The sequence below is a fragment of the Geotrypetes seraphini genome, chromosome 2 (assembly GCF_902459505.1).
Source record: "Geotrypetes seraphini chromosome 2, aGeoSer1.1, whole genome shotgun sequence".
Lineage (NCBI taxonomy): Eukaryota > Metazoa > Chordata > Amphibia > Gymnophiona > Dermophiidae > Geotrypetes > Geotrypetes seraphini.
Window position 1 is genome coordinate 288375284 of NC_047085.1, and position 21904 is coordinate 288397187.

At 44.5% G+C, this 21904-nt stretch overlaps 1 protein-coding gene across 6 annotated transcripts in view; it reads left to right on the forward strand.

The window, feature by feature from the left end:
- BRD9 (bromodomain containing 9) overlaps nt 1-21904 on the forward strand; it is a 209007-nt gene that overhangs the window by 34538 nt on the left and 152565 nt on the right. For all 6 annotated transcript variants that reach the window (XM_033929788.1, XM_033929790.1, XM_033929791.1 and 3 more), the window contains exons 5-6: nt 4879-5023; nt 13229-13339. In XM_033929788.1, coding sequence (XP_033785679.1) covers nt 4879-5023; nt 13229-13339 — 256 coding nt within the window. The remainder of the gene's footprint in view (nt 1-4878; nt 5024-13228; nt 13340-21904) is intronic.

The window sequence follows — 21904 nt, forward strand, 5'->3', positions numbered from 1 at the left end:
GTCATTTTGGTGATACTTCTAGCGGGAGTTGACAATATATAAGCAGTCTATCTCAGTAGCCTGACTCTGAATCCATAGGAGTGGTCTTTGTCCCAGAGTGCTTTCAACAAAATTGTAAAGAGCTAGGGAAGACCGATGTTGGATCTAATGGTGTCAGCGGACAACAAGGAGTATTCTTGGTTCTTCAGCTGCAAAGTAGAGCTAGAATGTATCAGCACGGACACCTTGGTTCAACCATGGCCAACAAAGTGATAGGAACTCATTTAGAAAACTGTTAAAAACATAATTTGTTGATGCAATTTTCTGAGCATTAATGCTGTTTCTACTTGTCCAGATTTGTTTTAACATTTTATGTATGTAATCATTTTGTAAACCGTTTTGATATAAAATGGTATAGAAATTTTCTAAATAAATAAATAAAATAAACTTGTACGTATTTTCCCTGTGGCCAATGTTAGGCTGAATTATTTGAAGAACAATGACCTAGTAAGGGAGTGATGATTTTTTTTTTGTAGCACTGGATTTTTTTGCAGCACTGGATCTGGTTCAGCTACATAGGATGAATGCCTCGACTACCTATTCACCCAGCGCTTTTATCACAGGGTCCAATTACCCTGGAGAATCCAGAACAACTTGAGCTTCCAGCATGGCTCTTGAGCTTGCAGCTCTAAAAAAATACAAAAAAAATATTTGTAGGAAGTAATAACTACCTCCTGCGATCTAAGCAGCCAGCTGCGGTCACAGCCCCTACTAAGGCTTGGAAGACTTTTTTCAGCACTGGTGTGCGGAACAGAAGGTAGAGCCTTTTGGTCTCCAATTTTCACAGTTCTGTTGTTTTCTTCAAGACAGTCTCAAAAAGGGCGTATTGCCTCCCTCAAGGTACAGGTAGAAAATCTCTTGTGCTTAGGGCTTGAGTGGAGAAAGGGTCTTTGACTTCTCATCCAGATGTATCCATAAGAACATAAGAATTACTGCTGCTGGGTCAGTCCAGTGGTCCATCACTCTCAGCAGTCAGCTCATGCGGCGGCCCCCAGGTCAAAGACCTAACCAAGACCAGCCCTACCTGCGTTCGTTCTGGTTCAGCAGAAACATGTCCAACCTTGTCTTGAATTAGAGAATGACACGGTGGCGGTTTACCCACGGCCACCGCATTTTAGCCGCGGGTCACCGCCGAAAACGGGGAAGAAAACTAGCAGTCGCTGCGGCGACGGGGACAAGGCCATTCACCGCCCGCGGGGCGGTGAATGGGTCTTGTCCTCGCAGTGAGGCATGAAGGATCGCGCGGTCCCCGCAGCTCACACCCGCCTGCCCAATCGATTCTAGTGTTTAGCCAGCTCTCTCCCTTCTCCTCACCTTAGTTTGTAGATTTTCTTTTTCGGCGACCCGCACGCTATCAAAGAGCCACTGCTGCTCAGTTTCGATCTTCTGCTCTGACGCAACCGGAAACAGGAAGTTGCAGCAGAGCAGAAGATTGAACACTGAGCAGCCGCGCGTGTGCGGCTCTTTGGGAAAGCGTGCAGGTCGCTGAAAAAGAAAGCCTGCAAATTAAGGTGAGGAGAAGGGAGAGAGCTGGCTAAACACTAGGATCGATTGGGCAGGCGGGTGGGGGCTGCGAGGACCGTGCGATCACCTGTGTTCCCGGCTCAGACTGTAAGGAGGGAGTGAAAGGGAAAAGGATTCTGGGCCAAGGGGATGAAAACGGAAAGAAAAACCCACAGCAGGAAAGAAAGGGAAGGACAGGCAGGTGAGCCAGATGCTAGAAGCAGGGGGGGGGGGGAAGAAAGAGGGAAAAAAGCTAGATGGGGTTGAAAAGAAGAGACACACTGGTATGGAAGAGGAAGATAGGGGAAATCTGGACACAGGAAGGTAACAGAAAGAGGGGAAATTATGTGCATGGGGCATAGGGACAGAGACAAAAAGGGGACATGCCATGGGGATGGTATATGGACACAGGGGGGGGCAATGGCAGATACATAGGGGAGATATTAGAAATGGGGAAAAGTATATAAAATCGTACCCGTTTGAGGCTTTTATGTATGTGACGGTGACGGGGCGGTGAATGGGGTTGCAGTGGCGGTGACGGGGCGGTGAATGGGGTGGCAGTGGCGGTGACGGGGCGGTGAAGGGAATGACGGTGACGGGGCGGTGCAGAGGATGGTGAGACGGGGACGGGGCGGTGACGGGGACCAATTTTTTCACCGTGTCATTCTCTATCTTGAATCCCTGGAGAGTATTTTCCCCTATAACAGATGCCGGAAGAGCATTCCAGTTCTCTACCACTCTCTGGGTGAAGAAAAACTTCCTTACGTTTGTAGGAATCTATCCCCTTTTAACTTTCTAAAGTGCCCTCTCATTCTCTCTACCTTGGAGAGGGTGAACAACCTGTCTTTATCTACTAAGTTTATTCCCTTCATTATCTTGAATGTTTTGATCATTTCGCCTCTCAGTCTCCTGTTTTCAAGGGAGAGTAGGCACAGCTTCTCTAATCTCTCACTGTACGGCAACTCCTCCAATCCCTTAACTATTTTAGTCACTCTTCTCTGGAACCTTTCGAGTAGTACCGTGTCCCTCTTAATGTACGGCGACCAGTGCTGGATGCAGTATTCCAGGTGAGGGCGTGCCATGGCCCGGTACAGCGGCATGATAACCTTCTCCGATCTGTTCGTGATCCCCTTCTTAATCATTCCTAGCATTCTGTTTGCCCTTTTCGACGCCACCACGCATTGCACAGAAGGCTTCATCGACTTGTCAACCAATGCTCCCAAGTCTCTTTCCTGGATGGTCTCTCTCCAAATACTGCCCCGGACATCTCGTATTCGTATATGGGATTTTTGATACCAACATGCATTACCTTACACTTATCCACGTTGAACCTCATTTGCCATGTCACTGCCCATTTCTTGAGCGTGGTTATGTCACGTTGCAGATCTTCACAGTCCCCCTGGGTCTTCACTACTCTGAATAACTTCGTATCATCTGCAAATTTAATCACCTCACTCGTCGTACCCATTTCCAGATCATTTATGAATATGTTGAAGAGCACGGGTCCAAGCACTGAGCCCTGCGGCACCCCACTGGTGACGTTCTTCCAGTCCGAATATTGTCCATTTACCCTCACGCTCTGTTTCCTATCCGCTAGCCAGTTTTTAATCCACGTGAGTATTTCACCCTCAGTTTCATCCTCCTATGCGACAACCATTCCCAACATGGAATTCTAACATGCTATGGACCCTCAGTAAAGCCCTGTACAAGCCCTTACAAGAGGTGTCACTGATAGATTTGACTGTCAAGTCAGTCTCCCTGGTAGCTATAAACTTGGCAACAAGAGTTCAGAAATTTAGCCTCTGTCATGCAGAGATCCATTCTTCAGATTTATGGAGACTGATGTGTCTCAGTGCACATTGTTTTCTTTTAGGCCAAAAGTGTAAGTCTGACTGCAGGCTGCAGGACTTAGATCCCGCAGGGATGGGTACAAATTGTCCCCGTGTCAAGTCTATTTCCATTCCTATCCCCTGTGAGTTCTGTCCCTATCCCTGCCCCATCCCTGCAAGCTTTGTCCTCATCTGCACAAGCCTCAAACACTTGTGATTTTAAACTGTTTGAGGCCCATGCAGATGAGGACAAAGCTTGCAGGGATGGGACAGGAACAGAACTCGCAGGGACAGGAATGGAGATGGATCCCATGGGGACAAATTTGTCTCCGTATCAGTCTCTACTTGCAGTTGTAATGAAAAGGATACAATTTTGGAGTTGCTAGACATGAGGAGAGTTCTCCGTTTTCTTGAGGTGTTGAATGATTTTTGTATTTTAGTGCATCTTTTGTTCTCACCAGTTCTGGCAGACTAGAAAAGCCAGCATCTTTCTATTTCCAGAGGGATTTGCATGGCAATTTTCTCTGCGTCCATTGGCTGTTGTAAAACAACTGCCAATCTCCTTGAAGGCACATTCCACCAGAAGGGTGGTTGCTTCATGGGCAGAATTCCAAGCAGTTTCACCTGAGGAGATTTGTAATGCAGTTTCATTATCCACTCTCCATTCTTTCACATAGGGCTCCTTTTACAAAGACGCGCTAGGGCCTTAATGCGGGGAATAGCACACGCTAAATTGCGTTCGCTAGCCGCTACCGCCTCCTTTTGAGCAGGCGGTAGATTTTTGGCTAGCGCGCATTAATCCGGTGCATGCGCTAAAACCGCTAGTGCACCTTCGTAAAAGGAGCCCATAGTTTTACAGAATGGATATGGCATCACAAATGGACACCACCTTTGGGTCATCTATGCTAGCAGCAGACTCATCTGCCCCACCCAAGACTTAGGGGACAGCTTTGGTATGTCCCACTGATCAAGGCTCATGTTCCTTTTGCACTGGAAGGGAAGATTAGGTTCTTACCTTGATAATCTTCTTTCCAGTATAAAGGAACATGAGTCTTGATACACACCCTGTCAGATGTCAATTTAGCCTGCTGACTGTCTCAGACATATATGTGTGTCTCCAAATGCATGCATGACAGCCGGATAAAACTCATCTTTATGCTCTCTCGGCTGCTCCAATACAAGTACAATAACTGATGTTAATGATGGTTGCACTCAGGTAGTTGGCTTATATGGTTCCACCTTGTTTGTATTGTTCATGGAGTTTAATTCATTGTCTTTGTTGCAGGGCAGGGGAGAAAAACTGTGGATGATTCCTTCTGCATAATTCACGGGTAAAGGGAAATAACCCACTGGTCAAAACTCATGTTCCTTTATACTGGAAAAAAGATTATCAAGGTAAGAACCGAATCTTTCCTTTGTCATTGTGAGGATTTAAAGGTAGCATGTTTTGAAGCTAAAAGAGCAGTGACCGTCATGTTCTTCAAATATGGCTTCATTTCTTTTTCAGGAAAGATCCTCATGGATTTTTTGCTTTCCCAGTGACAGATGCAATTGCACCTGGTTATTCTATGATAATTAAACATCCCATGGATTTTAGCACAATGAAGGACAGGATCACAGCTAATGAGTATAAATCTATTACAGAATTCAAGGTGAGCCTATACATCTATTGGTCTCAGTAAAGTAAATAGAGATTATTTAAGCAAATGTTTTACTTAAATTAAAATTACCTTTAACAGTATGCATAAGATGTACATCAAATTTTTATTTCACCTTGTATATTTCATTTTTTATTAACAAGCAAGATTGAGTCAGGCACACAAGTGAGTGATGCTTCTATACGTCACTACAATGGAACATCTCTCCCAGAGCTTAGAACTTGGTTTAAAGTTCTGAGCATGTGTACTCCTTCTTGCGCAAAACAGTCCCCTTAAGCTGTTAAGTTTTGTTCTTTCTGTTTATGTATATTCAGTAGAAAGATAAAAATCTTCTGTCTATTAGAGGGGTTTTAAATTAGCTTCTCTCAGCATTGTTTTTCATTGTTTCTTTTATTTTTGAATTTCTTTTATTTTCAGATGTGTATAATGTATATACATATATGTGAAACAATTTCAGTATGTCCCAAAAGTCAACTTGTCATCTCTACTCACTCAAAAATGCCTAATTTGCCTAGGCTCTAAATATAATCTAGCCAAATGTAAGTGCTTTGTTGCATGTCCTCAGAAGCCAAGAGGGAACAGCTCAGCCATCTCTACAGTCATCAGGAGGCAGAAAAGAAACTTATTTTGGCAGAGAATAAGGACAAGTGATCACCTCTGCACAGAGATCTTCTAGTTCAGAGTACTCTTCCAGACAGAGACTCTCCCTAAACAGTTATTTTGCTGCTTTAAAGCATTTTGATGCTCAAGAAAAATAACTGAGGTAGAACCACAAAACACTGATGAAAGAAAGCTCAAAACAGAAAATAGTTGCTGTAAGGGGATTCCATTTTTAACATAACATGCATTACAATTTCATGATTAAATTAAAATGTCTTTTTTCTTTGTTATTTCTGGGCCATAGACCTTAGAAATTGCAGCCTATCCAAACCATCTCCTTTGTTGGATTTGGACTGTGAAAGTTTGCTAATTTATATTCTAATTAGTGATCCTCTGTGTTCATCCCACGCTTTTTTGAATTCCATCACAGTTTTCCTCTACACCACCTCCCTCGGTATTAACTTTGTAACACACTTCAAGTAGTCCAACTGGGTAGCTTAAGGCAAGACAAACCAAAAGCACTGATGAAAGAAAGCTCAAATCAGAAAATATTTGCTGTAAGGGGATTCCATTATTAGAAGTATTAACTTTGGAACACAGTTCAAGGAATCCAATAAAGTGAAATTACTTCCAGAGCCCCCAGCTAGCAGGAGTATCATCCAAATACTGAAAGCCAAATAGACTCATCACAGAAGAGAATAAGGAATCTGGTTGAAAGGACGTACGAGTCCTAACAGACGGTGATAGTCCCATACTTGCCAGTTGATTGCAGAAGGATGAAATCTGCATTCTTCGCTCTGCCTCCTTCTCCAGTGCTGTAGAGCCCCTTTCAGATTGTGAATTGAGAAGGTATGATTCTGGTCTGCTCTGATAATTCTTTATTATTTTCAAGGTTTTGTTGTTGTTTTTTTTAAATCAGAGTTTGAGGCTTTTCGGTGCTAGAGGGGTTCCTTGTGACCCCGGGGCAGCTCTGTCTGGGAGAGGATGCAGACTCTAGGTCAGACATCTGCAGCTGACAAGGTAACCCTTGGAGTTCCTGCCCAGCCGGCCTGCATTGGAACTTGTGCAGCTTGGGGTGCATTTCCCTTGAAGCTAGCTCGCATCCTGTTTTATCAGTGCTTGAGCACAGGCTGTTTGGCTCCAGTTTCAGAGCAACAAAACAGGAAGGAGGGGTCCAACCTTATCTGCAGAAAAAACCAACCAGGAACAAACAAAAACCTACTGCAGATGTGTACAAGATGCAGGCATAATTTATTGTGACAAATATAAATTTATAAAAACCTTTTTCCCAAACAAGGGACCCGACACGGTCCGTGTTTCGGACAAACCTTCGTCAGGGGTCCAATATGCAAAAAGATTTAAAAAATATGCCACAAAAAATATGGAATAAAAAATCATAAACCAAAAGGTCCAATGTGCCGAGAATCGCCAACTCCTGTAAAGCGTCTCACAATAAATTCTGCCTGCATCTTGTACACATCTGCAGTTGGTTTTTGTTGGCTCCAGTTTCAGTCCAGCAGTGCTTAATGTGTGCCAGCTGTATAAATTACTCCTCCCATTCGCGCATGGATCCATGGAGGTTGACATCTCGGTTGGGCTTTAGTCTTAAATGGCAGCCTAAAGATCCCAGCACGTGGAACTGGTTTGCCTAATGAGACAGTGTCTTCTCCATTTTCTGCTTCTGTGATAGCTGCAGCATGTTAACCCAGCACAGACAGTAAATACTGCCTGTAGAGGTCTGTGGAAAAATTGGGGGGAGGAGGGCAGGGGGGATCCTGAATTTGCAGGTTCTAAGAATTTCTTGGGTCTGTTTGTAGGGTCCCTTCACCTCCAAAATCCCCTTCACATAATTTTTTACCCCTGGGTAAGTTTTCCCAGGCTATTTTTGGCGTCACCATTTTGGAAGTTCCCAATTTTTGGTTAAAAGCCTCCATCTGCCTCAAAGATGGTGGTTCAAACTGAAAGGAGCTATAAAAATGGAAACAGATCTTTAGTTAATGAAGGTAAATAAAAGCAATAGAAAAAAGAAATTAATATGGTTCTCCAAACAAGTGGCTTAAAAAAGAAAGGCAAAAAAAAGTTGCATTCATAAAATGAAGAACTCAAGAAGAGGAACCTAGTAAAAAATACTGGATAAAACTAAAGGAAACAAAAAGAGATATGGCTGGCAAAAACACAAGAAATGGCTAGAGATTTAAGGACTTAAGAATTTAAGTGACATTTTCTACTTGGGATTCAGCTCAACTTTCTGTGTTTCCATGCTTCCCCTTATAACTTTGAGAAGTTTCAGTGCCATCGCTCCCGAAGAAGGAGGTTTCCCTCTGAAACGGAGCTCTGTGGAGCCTTTAATTATAGCACGAATGACAGACTACTTGCTATAACATCCATGTTACTGTGTTGTGAGATAAGTATCTGTTTCAATATTGCCTAAGTTTTCTCATATTTTGAAATTTGGATGAAAAGGGGAGCACAACGGGGGAAGTTCAACCTCAAATCGAATATGGATTATTGTAGTAATATATTATTGCACAAAGAGTATACTGGAGAGATCATATGCATTTGTTATTTTTAGTGTGATTTTGCACATAAGGTCCCAGGGATGTTTCACGCTTTTTTGGTTCACACAGCTCTCAACTCGATAAATACAGGCTTGTCCTGACACTTGAGTTGTGCAAATTGAGGACCTATCACAAAATTTATATAATCTTAACGGTATTATTTAGACGTTTGCAGAGATCCCCCAGTATACCCTGCATTTCAGGAAGAATCCTTTTACTAGCTAGAAATTTAAGGAGACATGACAAGACTTATTTCACATATATTAGCAAAAAGAGGAAAGCAAAAAATGAAATTGTAAGACTAAAAGATACTAAGAACTAGAGAGAGTGATAAGGAAAAAGATATGCTAAACAAATCTGTTCAGTGTTTACAGAAGAAATTCCTGGAAGTCCTTGGTTAGCTGAGAAAAGTATGTATGAGAATAGAGTACACCCATTCACTGAAGAAAGTTTTTATGACTTAACTTGAAAAACTGAAAGTGGCAAAGTAGTAGGACCAGAGAGGATCCACCCCTAAGATATTGAGAGGGCTGGCAGGTCCTCTTACAGATTTAATTAATAAATCTTTTGAAATGGGAGAGGTTCCACAGGATTAGAGAATAGCAGATTTCACCTCTTCTCAAAAGTGGTGACAGCGAAGAAGGGGAAACTACAGACTAGTAAGCCTCACTTTGGTGGTTGGAAAAGTAATGGAGGCATTGCTGAAGGAAAGGATAATGACCTTCCTGGAACCTGATTCAACCTCCTGGAGCCAAGGCAACTTGGTTTTAGCAAAGGAAAATTGTGCCAAATGTATCTGATTTCTTTAATTGAGTGACCTGAGAATTAGATCAAAGACTAGATGTAGTCTACTTCGATTTCAGCAAAGCCTCTGAAATGTTCCATATAGGAGGCTCATGAATAAACATGACAGACTGACGTTTGGATCAAAAGTGGTAAACTGTATTGAAAACTGACTGACAGAAGGTAATGGTAAATGGAATTCATTCTGTGGAAAGACACATGAGTAGTGAAGTGCCTCAAGGATCAGTACTGAGGCTAATTCTATTCAACATGTTTGTGAGCAATATTGCTACTTATTAGATGGGATAAAGCAGCTGATCTCCAAATACTGATTCTATAAACTCAAATTGGACCAAATTTCTAACACTTTAGTAATCTGCTCCCACACCGGAACCCACAACTGCTTCAAATTCACACAAGCATACAACATATGAGACAAAGTACCCACAGCAAACCCACAAAACAACATATATTAAAGCCACCTACATTCAATTTTGTGATCTTTAAAGAAGGCCACAAAGCCCGATGGGCTATAAAATACAATAGTTGGGTGACTGCTGCTAACAACGATGGTCTACAGATTCTAGTCCAAAACACTTTGGGGGAAATTCAGTAGGATGCCAGTAGGCAGCTGGTGAGAATCACACACCAGCATCCTATACAGAATCGCGTCACCTAACCACCCTGATTCTCTAACCAGCTTACAGAATCGTGCTAAATCCCTTGCAATCAGCTGATCACAGCAAGGGAATCTCCCTGCTGCGATCAGCTTAGTGGCAGCAACAGGGAACCAATGAAGCCCTCCCCCAACACTGTCCACAGCAGGAGAATGCCCACGGCCTCCTGGTGCTGGCTTCCATCGATCCCACAAACCCCTGACACTCCCAACATCAACCCGACACTACCTCACACCCCAACACTCCCCCTGAAGCCTCCTAACACCCCTCCCCCGGTACTTTAGGAGATGGCCAGCAAGAGGGATGCCCACTTTTCCTGCCGGCATGCCCGCCTCTTCCAAAATGGCAGGACTTCCCCTTACCAGTGCATTCTGGGATGCACTAGGGAGGGGTCTAAGGCTCTGATTAATCCAGATACCTATGGCCCCTCTCTGCCTGACATTTTGGAAGAGGCGAGCCAGCCGGCAGGAAGGAGTGAGCCATCCCTATTGCCAGTCATCTCCTAAAGGTGTGGGGGGTTGTTGGAGTGTAAGGGGAGGTGTTGAGAATTGGGTTCATGGATCTACGGGGTCAGTGGCAGGAGGGAGTGGGCATCCCTCCTGCCAATTGGATTTGTGTGGGGGAGTGTCAGGAGTTTGGGGGGTCGACAGGGTTGGTGGCAGGAGGGTGTCAGAGTGGGGAGTTTGGGGATGGTGACAAAAGGGAGTGGGCATCTCTCCTAACAGTCGACTTGTGGAGGGGGGAAGGTTCTTTTTGGTTTCCTGCCACGACCACTTAGCTGATCGCAGCAGGGAGATTTCTTTGCTGCCATCAGCTTAGCAGCCATATCTATTTGAAATGTAAGCCAGCATTTTGATGGCCTACATTTCAGGCGCCTATCACGGCTCTAGGGAGACACCTAGGGCTGCTTAAGCTCACCCAAGGCCACTTCCATGGAAACCATGTCCACGCCCAGCCTTGGGTGAGCTTAACCTTTTCCTATCGTAATAAATTTTACGTTACGCTGGTTCCAATCGTAATTATTTTAGCAAAGTTTTGTATTATTCACCGTTAACATTTACGGCTATTGTAAACACAATGGCCTAATAGATGGGACAAATGATAGGTAGAAGGTGTACTGTATGTCCCATGCCATGGGACATATGATGGCAACAACATTTTTTGGAATGTCCCGTCATCCGGGACACACGATAGGAAACGGTTAAGCATCCCTAGACGTCTCCCTGCACCCATGACAGGTGCCTACAGTATATGTGGCCTGTCTGTGTGTTGGGTTTTTTTTTTTTAAGAAAACATGTATCTCGATTGGCTGGTTAGAGAGCAGTAGGATGTCTATAGCTGCCTACAGTCGGGACGCCATTTATAGAATTTGCCCCTTTCTGTTTAGTCTTAGAAAGGCTCCCCCCACCCCCAAATCATACTTTCAAAACCTGTCAAGAACATCACATCCATAATCCGCAACTGAGCTTTGCACTCTTACATACAGTAGATGCTGTCTTACACAAATCTTCAAGAGCAACATAAAAATCATCTAACTCAAAGGTTAAGCTTAGTGACCAAACATTTATTTTTGAACACTCTATACAATGCTTCATTTACAGCCACTGAGAATAATGTGTGTATTGTAAATTTTATATTTCCTACTAAGTGTCTCCACTAGCTTAAATTTACAGCCATACAGAAGCTGGTGTAAATACCAACACTGCTATCCAGCCATTGACCAACAGCAACAACTTATTATTTCTATAGCGCTAGCAGACATTCACAGTGCTATAAATTAAACATGCAAGAGACAGTCCCTGCCCTATAGAAATTACAATCTAATTATGACAAGACACACAGGATAAAAGGGTGCTCAAGTAGGGGATGATGAAGTGGATAGGGTGGGGTACTTTGGAAGGAATGACTATCAGAAATGGGTGCTTTACAAGTTGATTAGAACCTAAATGCAGTTTCAAAAAAGTGGGCTTTCAGCCTGTATTTGAATACTTCCATAGATGGAACACGATGCACTAAGCCAGACAGGTTGTTCCAGGCATACAACACAGCAAGGAAGACGGGACAGAGTTGGGAGTTGGCCATAGAGGAGAAGGGTACTGCCAAGAGAGACTTGCCCAACAAGCAGAGTTCTCAGGGGGGTGAGGGGGACTGTAGGGAAAAATAAGAGAGGAGAGATAATAAGAGCTTCAGAGTGAATACATTTGTAAGGCACTAATTGGAGTTTGAACTGTATTTGGAAACAGATGGGGAACCAGTGAAGCAACCTGAGGAGAGGGGTAATGTGAGTATAACGACACTGGCGGAATATGAGACGTGCAACAGAATTGTGCACAGATTGAGGGGGAAAGAGATGACTTAGCTGAAGACCCGTGAGAAGCAAGTTCCAGGCATAGGGGGGCAGCTGTTTAGATTGTAAGCTTTTTCAAACAGGAACTGTCTTTTTTTTTTGTGACTCTGTACAGCACTGTGTACGTCTGGTAGCGCTATAGAAATAGTAGTAAGCAAGTTGCAGTAGTTTAGGCGAGAGGTGACAAATGTGTAGATGAGGGTCTTGGCAGCATGTTCAGAGAAGGAAGGCCTGATTTTAGCGATGTTGTAGAGAAAGAAATCCAATTCACAAAAATTGGTAAACAAATAGAATCTTCTCAACTGGCCCACCAACAGTGGAATACCTTTTGCACCATCAGCTTAGTTCCAAAATAAGGAAAAATTCAAGAAAACAGCAAAAAAATGTGGTAATCAGTACGGGCCAAATTCTCTCTTCGTGGTAACCAATAGCCCTGGGCAGGTATTCATGAAGTGACAAGCACTTAGACAGCAGTCTCAATAAATCATGCCCCGTACATCATTGTGCCTTATTAATTAATAAATAAGCTGATAAAAATCAGGTGCAAACCCCTCGTCCTCCTTACTTGCCTCCCTCCTGCAGGTCATGGGTGTTACCTCCTATGGCCTGCTCCCTCCTCCCTGCCATACTTCTCTTCTCAAGGCCACATCCAAATTAGACTTAGATGACAAGTCCTATCAAAAATGCCCCCTTTATCTCCTATCCCATGCCCCTTGTTATCTCCTAATATAACTTTTTGATATGATAAATGTTCATATATGTGAAGAAGTTCAGATATGGTGTTCCAATTGCAGTCTTACAAGACCAACAAAGGTTCTGTGAATTGTTATCTATTTTAGATATTTTCAGTGGCATCCATTATGCTTTATGTATTAAGAAAAAGGCTGATTGCATTATACTTGCCGAATGAAGTGCCTTGGTAATTGATAATCAAACCTGTTTCCATTGTGCTTCATCTATCTTTATATTTATATCATACTCCCAAGTGCAATAGAATATAATTTGAATCCTGCTTACTAGATTTAGAAGACATAATGCACAACACTCATACTCCAAACTGCTGGTGAGCTTATCACTTCAGAAATCACGGCTACTTTCAAGTCATGCTAGGAACATCCCTATTAGGCAGCCTTGTTTGCTAGTACACATCAGCAACACCTCCCCCCCACATTAGACTTTTTTTTCCCAAAAATGGCTATCCACAACATTTTAATACATTGTTTTCTGTTTCCAGGCGGACTTTAAACAGATGTGTGATAATGCAATGACTTACAACAGACCAGAAACTGTATACTACAAGTTGGCAAAGAAGTTACTGCATACAGGCTTTAAGATGATGAGTAAAGTAAGTTTCTTAGCAATTTTAAAATAGTTTGTCCATTAAAGCATTTCATCTATTTGCTGCTTAGTCTCTAAATAACATATACCATATCTTATTTAAACATTTTCAATGCTGCCCAGTGCCTGTATGGTGAAAGTAACCCTTAAGCAAGGCCCTTATAACTGTTGAAGTCTGCAAAATCTAGCCCAAGAGACCAGGAGTAGGTCTAGGGGGCAATAGCTTAGCCCTTCATTTTCATGTGCACACTGCTTTCCAGATTAATAGGAAAGTGGAAGCATTGCTTGATTCTCTTCCTGCTGCTTAAGGCTTCACTCAGTTTGAATCACACAGACTTAGTTGTAGAAAAGGGTTTTGCTTAAGGCACCATTGCTCTTCTACTACCAAAAAGAGGAAGAGTAGGGTGAATGAGCGGGGGGTGGGGAGAAAATGAGAATTGGAGGGACAGTGGTGTATTTGAGAAAGATGAATATAAGAAGAGGATCAACAAAAGGGAGACGGAAGTATAAAAGAGTGGATTAGCTCATGAAATGTTATCCCAGAGAGAAAATGAACCATTCCTTTCCATCAATAATGTTCTACTCCCAACCATCTCTATTCTTTTTCCTTTTCTCTCATCTCCATCTTTAATGTACTCACCTTTCCTTGCCCATCTGTGATCGTCTCCTTCCTCTCCCAGAGATCCTGCCTTCTCCTATCTTTACAATCCTTTCTAACTTTGGAAATCTGCTTCCTCTTGCATTCATTTGATTCTGTCTTGGAGTCATTAGAAATTATATTTATGAATTGGTCTCTAATAAGTCATAGGAGGGCATCATAAGCCAACCAGAATTGTAGAAGCTAAAATGTACACAGCACATTAGTAGAACTAGTAGAACTATAGAAATGATTAGTAGTAGTATTAAAGATCACTCGGCGAGAGATGTTTTCCCATATACAATGGGAAACTAGAATTCTTGCTGAGACCACAAAGGTAGACTAGGTATATAAAACAGCAATTGATCTTTCAAATACTCTGGTTTGTGAGTATAGAAGACTGCTTATACCAGTAACTGAAAGAAGCATCTTTCCGGAACTGGGAACCATGCAACTCTCCCATCTGCACCATCTTATTAGCAATTGGGCTGCAGTATTTTTTTCCCCCCATTTTGAGATAATACATAATTCTCTCATAATCAAAAGAGAAAGCATATAGATTGTTCTTTTCTTATATCTCCCTCTGGAGCAGGGATCTCAAAGTCCCTCCTTGAGGGCCGCAATCCAGTCGGGTTTTCAGGATTTCCCCAATGAATATGCATTGAAAGCAGTGCATGCACATAGATCTCATACATATTCATTGAGGAAATCCTGAAAACCCGACTGGATTGCGGCCCTCAAGGAGGGACTTTGAGACCCCTGCTCTGGAGAGTAATTAGAAACTTGATGAATTGACAGTCCACATTATAGGACAGGATGAGATAAATCACACAAGAAAACCCAACAGGCAAATCTAAGAACAAATCTTAAATATCATGACACTGGTTCAACATCATAGAATTCTACTACTCCAAACAACCAAACAAAATATACTATTTATTATGTTCCTGCAAAAATATCGGAGAAAGAAAAGAGTGAAGGTGACCAAATGCTGCTGGGATGCTTTTATTCTTCAAAAGACTCAGCATGATCATGTTTCGGCCCTATGGCCTACATCAGGTGTTCTTGTTCTTTATAGAAGTTGCTTTGAAAACCACAATAGCTAATAGTGTTACCTTGCAGTTAGATTGCATCCATCTATATGTATGTATTGAGCAAGATGTCCTTTACAACCAAAATATGAACTTTATTATAATAAAAGTCCCAACAAGGATCCAAGTTTTGTCATCTGATGCTTTCATCAGGGGACACTCAATTGTTAGTATTTTCCAAACCAAATTGAGTGTACACTTTTAGGCTTAGGATGTACACTATTAAGCTTAGGTTTTTACAAATGCATGATTGACAGAGCTAGTGGAAAGAACTCAAAACTCCAATACACTGAATGCAACTGTATTTTTGACGATTCTCAATACATACAAACGAACAGAGAGTACTTGCCTCACAGTTCCCTTGTTTATCTCTGACGCTCAATTTGGTTTGGAAAATACCAACAATTGAATGTCCCTTGATGAAGGCATCATAGATGCCAAAATGTGGATCCTTGTTGGGACTTTTATTATAATAAAGTTCATATTTTGGTTGTAAAGGACATCTCTCTTGCCTTTTCCTTGTTTTTGGTCCTGTCTATCTCTCATAAGGCAAGTACTCTCTGTTCATTTGTATGTATTAAGCATCGTCAAAAATACAATTTCATTCAGTGTATTGAAATTTCATGTTCTTCCCACTAGCTCTGTCAAATCATGCATTTGTAAAAGCCTAAGCCTAAAAGTTTTTTTTTGAATGCATAATTTGACAGAGTTAATGGAAAGAACACGAAACTCCAATACGCTGTATGCAATTGTATTTTTGATGATGCACGAATACAGGATGTCCAGGGCAGTACTTTGAGAGACCTCCCAGGAAAGAGACTTGGGAGTTATGATTGACAAATCGATGAAGCCGTCCGCACAATGTGCGGCGGCTGCTAAAAGGGCGATCAGAATGCTAGGAATGATAAAGAAGGGGATCACGAACAGATCGGAGAAGGTTATCATGCCGCTGTACTGGGCCATGGTGCGCCCTCACCTGGAGTACCGAGTCCAGCACTGGTCACCATACATGAAGAAGGACATGGTACTACTCAAAAGGGTCCAGAGAAGAGTGACTAAAATGGTTAAGGGGCTGGAGGAGTTGCCGTACAGTGAGAGATTGGAGAAACTGGGCCTCTTCTGAGAGGAGGCATGATCGAAACATTCAAGATAATGAAGGGAATAGACTTAGTAAATAAAGACAGGTTGTTCACCCTCTCCAAGGTAGAGAGAACGAGAGGGCACTCTCTAAAGTTAAAAAGGGACAGATTCCGTACAAACATAAGGAAGTTCTTCTTCACCCAGAGAGTGGTAGAAAACTGGAACGCTCTTCCGGAGATTGTCATAGGGGAAAACACCCTCCAGGGATTCAAGACAAAGTTAGACAAGTTCCTGCTGAACCAGAACGTATTCAGGAAGGGCTAGTCTCAGTTAGGGTGCTGGTCATTGACCAGAGGGCCGCCGCATGAGCAGACTGCTGGACACGATGGACCACTGGTCTGACCCAGCAGCAGCAATTCTTATGCTTGATACATACACACAGATGGTTGTAATCTAACTGCAAGGTAACGCCATTAGCTGTTATGTTTTTCGAACCAACTTCTATAAAGAACAAAGACTCATGATTTAGGCTATAGGGATGAAACATGTTCGTGTTGAGTCTTTTGTTTGAAGAATAAAAGTATCCCGGCACTATTTGGACACTTTCACTGTTTTCCTTTCTGCGATTTCTCATCCTGAGAAGGTGATTTCTTCTGTGCTTTTGCAAAAATATCTCCAGTTGTAAGAGTCATAAAATATATATTGACATCCCTGAAGGTATAACACAACAACACTTAACAGGGAAATTGAAGGATAAAAGTAGCATCTATAACCAGTACTCAACTCTTCAAAACCAAAAAGGTTTTTCTTGATAATTGAGTATTCCAGGACACATTTGGAAAGCTCTATATTTTTCCCACAGAAAAGCATAGATTTCTTTTAAAGAAGCTCTTTAATAGTTTCAGGCCTCCCTTCAGGGATCTACAAAATGTGGCAGTCAGGCTGATTTTTAGGTTGAAGAAATACGATCACGTAACACCCTCCTATCGAGTACTGCATTGGTTGCCAATGGAGGCACAGGTGAAGTTTAAGTTTGGTTGCTTCTGTTTTAAGGCTTTGTTTGGTTTAGCTCTCAAATATATAATTGAGCTTTTCTCTTTTGCAACCAACAGACATAAGAGAAACTCACATCTGAATTTTGTTTTTCCGCCTGCTAGAGGATGTAAACTTAAAAAACATCATCAAAATCTTTTTTTCATATCAAGCAGCGTTATGGGGTAAGGATTTAGAACAATTGCTTTTGCTTACTGACACTTATGGGGAATTTAGGAGACATCTTAAGAACATAAGTAGTGCCTCTGCTGGGTCAGACCACAGGTCCATCACGCCCAGCAGTCCGCTCCCGCGGCGGCCCAACAGGTCATGACCTGTCTGAATCACCCCTTGGTTTCTCATCGAAGTCCTATCTTCCCATTAAATTCTTGACCCTTTGTCCCCGCACCCCTTTCAGTACCCTACGATCCCTTTGTCCCTCAGGAATCTGTCCAATCCCTGTACTGTATTCTGCCTGATCACTTCCTCCGGGAGCGCATTCCATGTGTCCACGACCCTTTGGGTGAAGAAAAACTTCCTTGCATTTGTCTTGAACCTATCCCCCTTCAGTTTCTCCGAGTGCCCCCTCGTACCCGTTGTCCCTCTCAGTCTGAAGAACCTGTCCCTATCCACCCTCTCTATGCCTCTCAGGATTTTGAAGGTCTCTATCATATCTCCCCTGAGCCTCCTCTTTTCCAGAGAGAAGAGACCCAGCTTATCCAGCCTCTCGGCGTATGGGCAGTTTTCCAGCCCTCTTACCAGCTTCGTTGCTCTTCTTTGGACTCTCTCAAGTACCGCCATGTCCTTCTTGAGGTGCGGCGACCAATACTGAACGCAGTATTCCAGATGTGGGCGCACCATCGCCCGATATAGTGGCATGATGACTTCCCGCGTCCTGGTTGTGATACCCTTCTTTATGATGCCCAGCATCCTGTTGGCTTTTTTCGCCGCTGCTGCACACTGTGCGGATGGCTTCATTGATGCATCCACTAGCACACCCAAGTCTCTCTCAAGTCCGCTGTCTCCCAGCAGTGCCCCCCCCCCCATTTTGTAGTTGAACAACGGGTTCTTATTTCCTATATGCATGACCTTGCATTTCTCAACGTTAAAGCGCATTTGCCATTTGTTTGCCCAGTCTTCCAGCTTGTCCAGGTCCCTTTGCAGGTCCTCACACTCCTCCCTGGTCCTAACTCTTCCGCAGAGTTTGGTATCGTCCGCAAATTTTATAACCTCACATTTTGCCTCCGTTTCCAGGTCATTGATAAATATGTTGAAGAGTAGCGGCCCTAGCACCGATCCCTGCGGCACACCGCTCGTGACTCCCCGCCAGTCTGAATATTGGCCCTTCACTCCGACCCTATGCAGTCTATCTGACAGCCAGTGCTTGATCCATCTGTGTATATCCCTGCCCACCCCGTGGTTCCACAGCTTCTTAAGCAGCCTTTCATGTGGCACCTTATCAAAAGCCTTTTGAAAATCGAGGTAAATGATGTCCATGGGTTCCCCTTTGTCCACCTGACTGCTTATTCCCTCAAAGAAGTACAGTAGGTTCGTAAGGCATGACCTTCCCTTACAGAATCCGTGCTGGCTTGTTCGCAGTAAGTCATTTTTCTCGATGTGTTCGCAAATGTTGTCCTTGATCATCGCTTCCACCATCTTCCCTATAACTGAAGTCAGGCTCACCGGCCTGTAGTTCCCGAGGTCACCCCTCGATCCCTTCTTAAAGATAGGTGTGACATTTGCCAATTTCCAGTCCTCTGGCACCTCTCCTGTTCTCAGGGATAGGTTGCAAATATGCTGGATTGTGCCCGCTATTTCCTGTCTTAGTTCCTTTAGAACCCTTGGGTGGATCCCGTCCGGTCCCGGTGATTTGCCGCTTTTTAGCCTGTCTATCTGTTTGAGGACATCCTCCTGACTTACCTCTATATGCTCCAATTTTTCGGCCTGTTCCCCCATCATGAGCTCCTTTGAGTCCGGTATATTGGATGTGTCTTCGCACGTGAAGACCGACGAGAAGAACGTGTTCAACCTCTCAGCTACCTCTTTGTCGTCCTTAATCACTCCTTTCCTATCCCCATCATCCAACGGCCCCACCTCCTCTCTCGCTGGTTGCTTCCCCTTTACGTAACTGAAGAATGACTTGAAGTTTTTCGCCTCCCTGGCCAGCCCCTCCTCGTATTCCCTTTTTGCTTTTCTAACCTCTCGGTGACATTCCTTTTGGCAATTCCTGTGCTTCTGGTGATTTTCCTCCGTTGGGTCCTTTTTCCATCTCCGGAAGGACACTTTCTTGTCACTTATTGCCCTCTTTACTTCAGTTGTCATCCAAACCAGGCTTTTTGACCGCTTGTTCTTACAGCCTTTCCTGAAACTGGGGATGTACAGGTTTTGTGCTTCCTGCAGGGTGTCCCTGAATAGGGTCCAGGCGCTTCCTACGGTCTCCATCCTAAAGCTGTTCTTGAGCTTCCTCCCCACCATTTCCCTCATGGCAACATAGTTCCCTTTCCTGAAGTTGAGCGCAGTCGATGCGGTCCTCCTCACTATGGGTGTCCCTCTTTCTAATGTGCATCTGATTGCGTTGTGATCACTGTTGCCTAGTGGTCCTCCCACTTCTACCCCTCTTGCAGGCCCCCCTAATCCGTTAAGGATAAGGTCAAGAGTAGTTCCCCCTCGCGTCAGTTCCTTGACTAGTTGTTCCATGAAGCAGTCCTTCACAGCTTCTACGAATTCCGTTTCCCTGGTGCAGTTGGAGTGACCCGTACTCCAATCTATCCCCGGGTAGTTGAAGTCCCCCATCACTGTTACATTTCCAGTACTGCATTCCTGCTTCAGTTCCGCTTCCAAGTCGTGTCCAACTGCATCCGGCGTACCAGGTGGACGATAATACAGCCCCAGTTTTATGTCTGCACCTTTGGTTCCCGGCAGTTTGACCCATAGTGATTCCAGCCCCTCTGCCTTTGTCGCCGTATCCATCCTGACCGAGTAGATAGAGTCCTTTATGTATAGTGCTATGCCTCCCCCCTTCTTGTGGGTCCTGTCCCTCCTGTAGAGCTTGTACCCTGGCAGCGCCACGTCCCATTGATTGTCCTCTGTCCACCAAGTTTCCGTAATTCCAATAACATCCAGGTCCTCCCCTTTGGCCATGACTTCCAGTTCACCCATCTTGGCCCTGAGGCTTCTTGCGTTCGTATATAAGCACTGTAGGTCCCGGCGTTTGTCCCCCACCTCTGCTTTTACCTGGACCTCCTTCCCTTGAGTTTCGGGCTGTTCACCCGTTAACTGTGCCTCTGCTTTACCCTCATCCTTTACCCTCGTAAATTTCTGCCTCCTCGTGTCCCCTCCACCCCCCTTCCCTGCTTTTCCTCGGAAATTTCCTGCCCTGCCAGCCCCCTCCCATGTTCTTGTCCCCTGGGCCTTGGTTTGATCCCTCTTGCCTTGTGGCTCCTCCTTATTGCCTTCTGCTTGCATTTTGGTTCCACCCCGCCCCCCTGAATCCCCCTGCCACTTAAGTCCCTCACAGCAAGTTGCTGTTACCTGGTGCTTCCCTCGCTGTCTGATCTCGAGCTCCATCGGTTCCCCGTACTCTTCCCTGTAGTAGTCTTCCCGTTCAGCATCCTTTCTGGATACCGTTGTCCGAAGCGTCATCAGGTCTGCTGTCGGCTTTCCCCCTCTCCTTAGTTTAAAGCCCTCTCGATCTCCTTCTTCATGTTGGTTGCCAGTATTCTTGTTCCCACTGTGCTCAGGTGCAGGCCGTCCCGCCTGTAGAGCTTGCTCTTTCCCCAGAAGGACGACCAGTTCCTCACAAAGTGAAAGCCCTCATCTTCGCACCATTTTCTCAGCCACGCATTCACATCCTGGAGCTCGGCCTGCCTCCTTGCATCTGCCCTCGGGACCGGCAGGATCTCCGAGAAGGCTATCCTCTGTGTCCTCCGTTTCAGCTTCCTTCCCAGGACTCTGAACTGGTCCGTTAGCGCAGGCATGCTGAAGTTCCTCCGACTCACATCATTTGTTCCGACGTGGATAATTACTGCTGTCTCCTCTGTTTCGGCTCCGTCCAGGATCCTCTCGATTCTGTCGGCGATGTCCTTTGTCTTGGCCCCTGGGAGACATGTCACTAGCCGGTCCTCTCTCCCTCCGGCCACATGAGTGTCCATCTCCCTCAGGATCGAGTCTCCTACAACAATTGCAGTCTTCCCCTTTCTCAGTAGCCTCCTCTGCCTCAGGTCCGTATCCTTGGTGTATCTTGGTGCTCCTCCCTCGGGGTCCTGGTTCACCTCGGCCCCCTCTGTTTGTTCGGCCTCTCCACTGGGTCCATCCTCCGGTGGGTTGTGGCTCTCATCATCTAGGGACGCCTGTCCGTGATGCTGCTGGTCCTTCTCCTCCACCCTCCTGTAGGCTTCTTCGATGTATCTCTCAAGGTCCCTCACCTGATCCTCGATGGAGCTTGCTGTGTCTGGTTCCTCAGACGCCTGGCCTGGCTCTTCTAGGGCGTACAGCCCTTCCAGCTCCTGGACCCTGGCCTGCAGTCTCCCGACCTCCTTTTTCAGGCTCTCCAGTTCCCGACACCGACTGCATATGTACTCCCGCCTTCCCGAGGGGAGGTAGTCGTACATATGGCAGTCCATGCAGTACACTGGAAAGCTCCGCTGTGATCCGGCTGCCTCCATTTCAGTCTATCTGCTCTGCTCTCTGGTCTTTCTCAGCTCTCCTACTCTGGTCTCCGCTCCCTCCTGCT